The sequence below is a fragment of the Penaeus vannamei genome, chromosome 7 (genome assembly GCF_042767895.1).
Source record: "Penaeus vannamei isolate JL-2024 chromosome 7, ASM4276789v1, whole genome shotgun sequence".
NCBI classification, from domain to species: domain Eukaryota; kingdom Metazoa; phylum Arthropoda; class Malacostraca; order Decapoda; family Penaeidae; genus Penaeus; species Penaeus vannamei.
The window spans coordinates 46,395,393-46,405,392 of record NC_091555.1 but is presented as its reverse complement, the minus strand read 5'-3'; the positions used below and the strand labels follow the sequence as shown (position 1 = coordinate 46,405,392).

The window sequence follows — 10,000 nt, the reverse complement described above, 5'->3', positions numbered from 1 at the left end:
CAGTTGCGCGCCATTCCTCTCCCAGTTTCGATATCATCACAGATCGTGCTTATTTTCCTGTCTGGACACGCCCTTCTGAGGAATTTCTCGTCGATAGTAGTCGGAATCGTTGCCTCTGGGATATCAGAAATGGCGGGTATGCAAAAAATGAATTGAAAAGGAAGGCGTATCATGATATCGTCGTTTAAAGTGACGTATAATGATATTGTCGTTTAATGTGACTTCCGCAATTGTTCTCTCAACCCGCGTAGGTACGAGCCTCAAAAAGTTGACAATTATTGAAAAAAAGACCCAAAAAAAGACGGAAAAAGTGCTAGTGCAACAGTACTTTAATATAGAATCATTATCATTAACCGATATTATCAGCATTAAAAAAAAATCATTCTTTACATTGTTATCATTATTATCTCTGGTATCTATCTATATTGACTAAAAAACAAAAAAACAAAAACAAATCGTCCTCGTTATCATTGTTTTTGTTGCTATTTTTAGTCAACTGGAGAAAAACAACCTTTTGTGTTATTTTACCTAAGCAGCTTAAACTTGTTATTGCGTTGTATATATCTTTAAAGAAGAACAATTAGTTTGAAAATCTGTTTTCTTATTAATCCAGTGATCTTCAACATATTATACTCGGATCAGTCATATTGTGAATATAATCCTTACCATAAAATTATACCCCTAATTAATATCAATTTCAGCTTCACTGGACTTTATTTGTGTCTAAATTAAGATAATTTCTCAAAGCGAGATATTTGTCAATAAAACACTGTGCGTATTAATCCAACTGTTTAATTCATTATCACAAAAAGCCTATCTATTACAACAAACATCACCACATTTACAAAAATAATCTAAAAGTCACTGGCCACGTAATGAATGAGTTGAACAAAAAAATCTAATCCTAATGAAAGCACTGATGAGTTTTTTGGAACCTTGTATGACGAAGAGAAGAAAAGGCGGGAAAAATCAAGAAAAATATGGAGACGAAGGGATAGCGATGATAAAGCCGGGAAAGTACGTAAATAGATACGTAATGATAGACATTCTTTAAGCATGTGAGAGCTTATTGGTTCCATTTATATATTTCTTATTGTTTTCTGTGAGTTTCAAGACAACAAAGACTTTCACAGAACATAAATACAACAACCTTTACACTTCTGACCCCTTAATGTATCACGGCACATTATATAAATAATAAATAATCTTGTAATCATAATACTTAAACACTAAACATATACATGATGTTTACACAAAAAAGAACATTTGTACTCTATGTACACATTAGAAGAATAATACTAAACATTGACTATCTGAGAGCACAAGAGGGGAAAGTGTCTTAGCAAAGGCAAATCGTAGTTTATTAAAAGGGGAAAACTGCACAATATTGCACCTGTGTATATCCTTCCCGTCACACACACAAAAAAAATATCGAGAAAAAGGTATGTGACGTGTTAATGTCAGTTGTATGTCCACCATACTCTTCAGCATTCACAACAAACGTGGTTTGCCTTCGCTAAGCCACACTTCCCTTCCCTGTGTCATTGCATGTTCCCAAATTGGGCCCAAAACCAAACCTTTGTGACAAGAAAAGCTGTCTACTTTGAGAGTGGTCTGTCACGATTCCTATAACGCTGATTTATATTTAAAAAAAAGACATAAAAGGCAAGTTTTGGCTGGATAAGCGACCTGAAAATGAATAGATTTTCGTCTAAAATAGGAAATATTCTAAACTATTGCACATAGCACCGCTGTGGAAGACATTTTTTTTTCTCTTACTTAAGTACAGAAACCTTGCATATATTTTCGTTTTGTAATTATGACAAAAAGGCGACCAATATTTCTATTTGCGCGTCAGGAAGTCAGCATAGAATAGAGCCGCCAATTATCTACTCTTCAGATTGACTTCAAGTGGCTTGTATATAAATCCTGCTGCTCCATTTTAGTTATTTGTTGGGCACATTATTTATTTACGTCACACACACATACGCACACACATACTAATTCAAATCAGCTAATATTTATTTCGGGATTTAGAAAACCACTTGAAATTTCTTTGGCTGAAGACCCAACCGAACTCACTGCATGTGCTAATAATTCGATAATGATTATCTCACAAACGCTGCATTTACAACCACAAGTTGCCGTCGTTGAGAATTGAATAAACAATTTCAAAAAAACACATCAGAGTAGCACCACGTTCCTTAGACAAGACCCAAGGCGGAGGACTCGCCGTTACGAGTTTTACTTCGAGTGTTTTGAGTGTCTGGCGACTAAGATATCAATGGGAAAGAGACAAAAAAAAAGAAGAAAAATACTGTGTTACTTCAAGTAGCGTAACCCAACTGTCATTTCACGTCATTTGTGTACAAAAAGGTAATAATTTACCCCCCCAAATCGATGGTCTAGGTCTAAGGCATCACGTGTGCGAGGCGCGCCAGTAAACAAAACATCCAGACGCTTTTCCCTTCCGCTGGCAGAGTTTATTGGGCCGAAGAGCAGTCGCGAATGTCATGGGTAAGCGGATTCGACCCTTGGCCTCGTTTCTCCCGGTTCTGAGGGCAGCAAGATAACTGTTTCAGAGTTACCCCGCCGGCAGAGCATCGACACCGAGGCGGGACTCGTGGTTCAAGTCCCCTGTTGCGTCGAATACGGAGAGAGCTGTTGATTGAGATGCAACGCAGGCTGCTGGTGCGTGTAAATGGGCGGCTGGTAGGAGGGAAGGGCGGCGGGGGACGTGATCATGGAATAGTGGGGGAGGCTGGGGGAGGCGGTGGCGCCCTGGGACACGGGGTAGGCCTGGCAGTAGGGGGGCGGGGGGGAGTCGTACACGTGCTGCGAGCCCTCGGTCCCCTGGAGCATCTGCTGCTGCTGCTGCGTCGGCGGCGGCGAGTGCTGCCCGTACATCATCTGCGGCGCCTCCCCGGCCACCACGATCTTGCCCTGCATCTGCTGCGGAAGCTGAGGCTCTCGTCCGTACATGACCATGTCGCCGCCCACCATCTCCGCCTGCTGCTGCTGCTGCGGGTAGCTCAGAAGATGCTGACCCACGCGTCGAGGTCCTCCTGGGAGAACTCGGGCACTAAAGTCTCCGGCAATCCGAGTGCCATCTGGGAGCTCTCCCCCGAGGGCCTGCGGGAGAGCACGTGGCACCGGAGACTGAAGCGCACCACATCCTTGGGACCCGCACTCGGGGACGACACTGTCTGGGAGGAACACGAAGGAGTCACAACCTTGGTCAACACTCGGCGCTGTGAGGCCGCCTCGACGCTTGGGATCTCAGAGCACACACGGCTCCAGATCCATGAGCTAAATATTCCTTTTTTATTACCCTACATTTTTAATTCATTTATCCTAACATCAATTAGCTAAATCTTACATCATTACATTATCCATTTGCTGAATTTTGACTCTGAACAGCTAATAAAGTATTATTACCCTATAGTAAATAAATAATAAAGTATATTACCCTACATTTTTCATTCATTTATCCTAACATCAATTAGCTAAATTTTATATCATTACATTATCCATTTGCTGAATTTTGAACAGCTAATAAAGTATTATTACCCTACATTTTTAAATCATTTATCCTAACATCAATTAGCTAAATCTTATATTATTATCCATTTGCTGAATTTTGACTCTGAACAGCTAATAAAGTATTATTACCCTACATTTTTAAATCATTTATCCTAACATCAATTAGCTAGATATTATATCATTACATTATCCAATTGCTGAATTTTGACTCTGAACAGCTAATAAAGTATTATTACCCTACATTTTTAAATCATTTATCCTAACATCAATTAGCTAAATCTTATATCATGACATTATCCATTTGCTGAATTTTGACTCTGAACAGCTATTAAAGTATTCCAAATGGTAAAAAAATCGGACAGGGCGAAAGGGGGCGGTTGTAGACTCACCGCTGTGCTGGAAGGCGTCGTGCTCCATGAGGGGCGCGTCCGAGTCCAGCGCCATCCCGGGCATGATGCAGCCTGGCGAGGACCCCCGGTAGTCGTCGTCGCCGGAACGCATCTGAGGGTAGGGGAACGCGTGAACTCAGGGAGGGGAACGCGTGAACTCAGGTAAGGGAACGCGTGAACTCAGGGAGGGGAACGCGTGAACTCAGGGAGGGGAACGCGTGAACTCAGGGAGGGGAACGCGTGAACTCAGGGAGGGGAATAAGTGAACTCAGGGAGGGGAACGCGTGAACTCAGGGTGGGGAATAAGTGAACTCAGGGAGGGGAACGCGTGAACTCAGGGAGGGGAACGCGTGAACTCAGGGAGGGGAACGCGTGTACTCAGGGAGGGGAACGCGTGAACTCAGGGAGGGGAACGCGTGAACTCAGGGAGGGGAACGCGTGAAATCAGGGAGGGGAACGCGTGAACTCAGGGTGGGGAACGCGTGAACTCAGGGTGGGGAACGCGTGAAATCAGGGAGGGGAACGCGTGAACTCAGGGAGGGGAACGCGTGAACTCAGGGAGTGGAACGCGTGAACTCAGGGAGGGGAACGCGTGAACTCAGGGTGGGGAACGCGTGAACTCAGGGAGGGGAACGCGTGAACTCAGGGAGGGGAACGCGTGAACTCAGGGAGGGGAACGCGTGAACTCAGGGTGGGGAACGCGTGAACTCAGGGAGGGGAACGCGTGAACTCAGGGAGGGGAACGCGTGAACTCAGGGTGGGGAACGCGTGAACTCAGGGAGGGGAACGCGTGAACTCAGGGAGGGAAACGCGTGAACTCAGGGTGGGGAACGCGTGAACTCAGGGTGGGGAATAAGTGAACTCAGGGAGGGGAACGCGTGAACTCAGGGAGGGGAACGCGTGAACTCAGGGAGGGGAACGCGTGAACTCAGGGAGGGGAACGCGTGAACTCAGGGAGGGGAACGCGTGAACTCAGGGAGGGGAACGCGTGAACTCAGGGAGGGGAACGCGTGAACTCAGGGAGGGGAACGCGTGAACTCAGGGAAGGGAACGCGTGAACTCAGGGAGGGGAACGCGTGAACTCAGGGAGGGGAACGCGTGAACTCAGGGAGGGGAACGCGTGAACTCTCGTGGGAAGGGTTTCAGGGTGACATTTTGAATAGGATTATTTTTTTTAAAGTTGTTGGTACGCATAAACACAGACGTATATAACACATGAACGTATACATGCGCTCGCACAAAAACACAGACAAACTCACACACTTCAACAAACACATATTTTCCCTCACTCACTCACACACATACTCCAACAAACAAACACACATTCACTCACACACACACACACACACTCCAACAAGCAAACACACACACACATTCACTCACTCATTCACACACACACACACACTCCAACAAGCAAACACACACACACATTCACTCACTCATTCACACACACACAGCACACACCCACACACCCACACACACACATACACACACACAGCACACACACACACACACCCACACACACACTCTCCAACAAGCAAACACACACACACTCAAACAAGCAAACACACACCCACACCCACACACACACACACACTCTCCAACAAGCAAACACACACACTCCAACAAGCAAACACACACACACACACACACACAGCACCCAGGTCACCCGAACAAGAGCTCCCCCTCACCTTTCTCTTCGCCAGCGCCTGCTCCTTCGCCGAGTGGTTCTTGACGTGTTTTCTGAGGGAGGAAGGGTCCGTGTAGCGCTTCTTGCAGCCGGGGACGGAGCACACGTACGGCTTCTGCGAGTGGGCGAGAAGGGGGCGGGTCAGTGCCAGTGCCAGTGGAAGTGGAAGCGGCAGAAGCGGTGACAGTGGCAAGGGTTGTGGCAGTGGTAATGTTATTGACTAGCGGTGACAGTGGCAGTGTTGGTGGCAATGACAATGGTATTGACAGAGATAGTGGCGATGACAATGATATTGACATAGTGGCAATGACAATGATATTGACAGAGATAGTGGCTATGACAATGATATTGACAGAGATAGTGGCTATGGCAATGATATTGACAGAGATAGTGGCAATGACAATGATATTGACAGAGATAGTGACTGACAGTGATAGTGGTAGTGACAATGACATTGACACTGAGTGATAGTGACTGGCAATGACAGCGACAGTGACAATGACGTTGACAATGCTAGTGACAGTAGCAGTGACAATAACATTGACAGAGACAGTGACAGTGCCAGTGACAGTGACAGTGAGATGGGCGTGAGTTGTTTCGGGCGCAGAGAGGAGGAGGAGCAGGATGCGCCCAGGTTTTTCTTGTTTGTTATCTTGTCATAACTACTCGAGTTACCGACCCCATGATGCGTGTCTCTCGCCCTCTTGCGTGTGAGATTAAATCTTCCTGGATTTACTTTTGAACAATTCTTAAGGGAAGTTGGATGGAAGACATTGTGATAATCCGAGTGATTTTTTTTTATTTACAGAAATATGAATGACAGAGGAAGAGGAAAATAAAATGAGACTTGGAGTACAATAAATCTCTAAAATGAAATACATTGTCTAAAAGCAGATATGTTCAACACCAAATATTTTAAAAGCTAAAACTTTCAACATTTTGTTTACCCTACACAGTGTGTCAGAGCCGAGCACTCTGACACAAAAGCGCATAATAAAATTAACACAACTCTCACATGTCACCCATTAAAAGCGGCAAAGCGTGAACTTCCAAAAAAAAAAAAAAAGTTATCTCATACAACAATTAAAAAAAAAAAAAAAAAGTTAACTCATTCTACAAACTCTGCAGACCGGAAGCGCGAACCGTAATTAGCATAATCCAAAAAAAAAGCTTTTTTCAGACAAATCATATACACCCGAGGACTTACAGCATCCACGTGGGTCCGCTGGTGTTTGGCGCGATCTGAGGAGTTCGAGAAGGCTTTCATGCAGTGAGGATAGCCGCAAATATAGGGCCTTTCTCCTGTATGGCTTCTGAGGTGGATCTTGAGGTTCTCCAGCCGCGAAAACGCCTTGGTGCATCCCTTGAACTGTGGAGGGAGGAAAAGGGAAAATAATTAGATGGATTGATAATGAAGGAGGGTGGAGAGCAGGAAGAGAAAATAAACGAGATAAAGGTGGATATAATTATATGGTTTGATAAGGACATGGTGTCGTGGAGGCGTGTGAAGGAGGGTGGAGAGCAGGAAGAGAGAATAAACGAGATAAAAGGGAAGATAATTAAATGGATTGATAAGGACATGGTGTCGTGGAGGCTTGTGAAGGAGGGTGGAGAGCAGGAAGAGAGAATAAACGAGATAAAGGAGGAAATAAGTATATGGATTGACAAGGACATGGTGTCGTGGAGGCGTGTGAAGGAGGGAGGAGAGCAGGAAGAGAGAATAAACGAGAAAAAGGAAGATAATTAAATTGATTGATAAAGACATGGTGTCGTGGAGGCGTGTGAAGGAGGGTGGAGAGCAGGAAGAGAGAATAAACAAGATAAAGAGGGAAATAAGTATATGGTTTGATAAGGACATGGTGTCGTGGAGGCTTGTGAATGAGGGTGGAGAGCAGGAAGAGAGAATAAACGAGATAAAGAGGGAAATAAGTATATGGTTTGATAAGGACATGGTGTCGTGGAGGCGTGTGAAGGAGGGTGGAGAGCAGGAAGAGAGAATAAACGAGATAAAGGGGGAAATAAGTATATGGTTTGATAAGGACATGGTGTCGTGGAGGCTTGTGAAGGAGGGTGGAGAGCAGGAAGAGAGAATAAACGAGATAAAGGGGGAAATAATTATATGGATTGATAAAGACATGGTGTCGTGGAGGCTTGTGAAGGAGGGCGGAGAGCAGGAAGAGAGAATAAACGAGATAAAAGGGAAGATAATTATATGGTTTGATAAGGACATGGTGTCGTGGAGGCTTGTGAAGGAGGGTGGAGAGCAGGAAGAGAGAATAAACGAGATAAAGGTGGATATAATTATATGGTTTGATAAGGACATGGTGTCGTGGAGGCTTGTGAAGGAGGGTGGAGAGCAGGAAGAGAGAATAAACGAGAGGAAAAAGGAAAATAATTAGATGGATTGATAAGGACATGATGTCGTGGAGGCTTGTGAAGGAGGGTGGAGAGCAGGAAGAGAGAATAAACGAGATAAAGGCGTGGAGAGCAGGAAGAAAGAATGAAAGAGAGAAAAAATGAAAAGAAGATAATAAAGGGGGAATAATTAAAAGGTTTGATAAGGGCATCGCGTCATAGAGGCGTGTGAAGAAGGGTGGAGAGCAGGAACAAAGAATGAGAGGGAGAAATAAAAAGAAGAAAATGAAGATAAAATAAAGGGAAATACTTTAATGAACTGATAAGAATATCTCGTAATAAATGGATGTGAAAGAAGATATGTTAAAGGGGATGTAGAGCATGAAAGAAAGAAAGAAAAAAAAAGTGATGCAGACAAAGAGATTTTTTAAAATTAATTCCCATCTGATTAAAAGGAAATATCTTGCTGAGGAAATGCCGCACTTTGACCTTTGAAGATGTAAAAAGAAAAAAAGAAAAGAAAAAGAAGAAGAAAAAGTAGACTAAGACAAACAATGACAATTATATGGCAGCTAACCTTAAGCTGAACCACGTGGCTTCTAAGAACATCCCTTTTCTCCTCGAAGAATTAGAAATGAAAGAAAAGAAGATTTAGAGTAGAAAAGGAAGAAGGAAATGTAGATACATGGGTAGACAGAAAGATAGATAGATAGCTAGATAGATAGATATAAGGAAGGAGGGACGGAGTAAAGGAAAGAGGGAGTAAAGGAGAGAGAGAGAGGGAGAAGGGGAGGGAGAGGGAGAGGGAGAGGAGAGAGAGGGGGGAGGGAGAGGGGAGGGAGAGGGATGGAGCGAGGGATGGAGCGAGAGAGAGAGAGAGAGAGAGAGAGAGAGAGAGAGAGAGAGAGAGAGAGAGAGAGAGAGAGAGAGAGAAAGAGAGAGAGAGAGAGAGAGAGAGAGAGAGAGAGAGAGAGAGAAAGAGAACGAAAAATAAATAAATAGAGAAAGTGAAAGAAAAAAGAAAAAGAAAAAAAAAAGACTGCAAAAGCACCGGAAAACGAACGCGTCCAACCACCCGAAGCCACCACCTACGCATCCGAACACCGGAATCCCTCAGACGCTGAATGGCGGGGAAACATTTCTAATTTCTACATTCTTCGCGATCACATTTCTCCGTTTGCCTATCCCCACTGTTTACTTATTTTCTTGTGCTCGCTGGCTCGGTCGGTGCTAGCCTAATACATTTAATCCTTAGCACTGTTTATTTAATTTCTTCTTATGCCAGCTGGGTTCGACCCTGTGTACCAGCATTAAGATGGATCACCATGACTGTTATTGCGAGAGTCAACACACACCTTCTGTCATCTTTTATAAAATTCATAATGTGTGCTTCCACTGATACATGTCTTGCGTATCACACCCCAGGGAACGTCAGAACATGTCTAAACTCTCCATTACTTATGAAGTGTTCAGAGCTACATTAATATGTCAATGTCTATAAAGATTTATTGAATCTGAGCTTCGTATCTGTGTCTTGTAGGAGTGACAGACGAGATGACACATATGTCAGGTGCAATGTGAGGAGCAAAGGGAGACCATATGTACCATGAGAAGTGCCCTGGGTGTGTGTGTGTGTTTGTGTGTATGTGTGCGTAAAGGGTCCTGAGTGTGTGTGTGTGTGTGTGAAGGGTCTTGTGTGTGCGTGTGTGTGTGTAAAGGGTCCTGAGTGTGTGTGTGTGTGTGTTAGTGTGTATGTATAAAGAGCCCTGAGTGTGTATGTGTGTGTATAAAGAGCCCTGAGTGTGTGTGTGTGTGTGTGTGTGTGTGTGAAGGGTCTTGAGTGTGTGTGTGTGTGTGCGCGCGCGTGTGAGTGAGTAAGTGCGTGCGTGTAAATTTGACGCAGTAGTTTCGAGCTCCTCCATAAAAAACGGCCCAAGGTTATTCAAGGTCAGCCGTCGTTAAGAATGACCTCTTGACAATGCCTCCTCCGATTTCCTCCACCCTTTGTGAAAAGAATAAAAAT

At 44.3% G+C, this 10,000-nt stretch overlaps 1 protein-coding gene across 2 annotated transcripts in view; it reads right to left on the bottom strand.

Moving 5' to 3' along the window:
* Window positions 1-776: 776 nt before the first annotated feature.
* The window catches only part of LOC113814286 (uncharacterized), a 265,556-nt gene continuing 256,332 nt past the window's right edge, over window positions 777-10,000 (bottom strand). Inside the window, exons 4-7 of one of the 2 annotated variants that reach the window (XM_027366326.2) lie at window positions 6,830-6,991; window positions 5,624-5,737; window positions 3,933-4,044; window positions 777-3,206 (exon numbers count right to left, since the gene is read on the bottom strand). In XM_027366326.2, the coding sequence (XP_027222127.2) occupies window positions 2,629-3,206; window positions 3,933-4,044; window positions 5,624-5,737; window positions 6,830-6,991 (966 nt within the window). In that variant the 3' untranslated portion in view covers window positions 777-2,628. The remainder of the gene's footprint in view (window positions 3,207-3,932; window positions 4,045-5,623; window positions 5,738-6,829; window positions 6,992-10,000) is intronic. The other variant, XM_070123832.1, reaches the window with a different exon arrangement.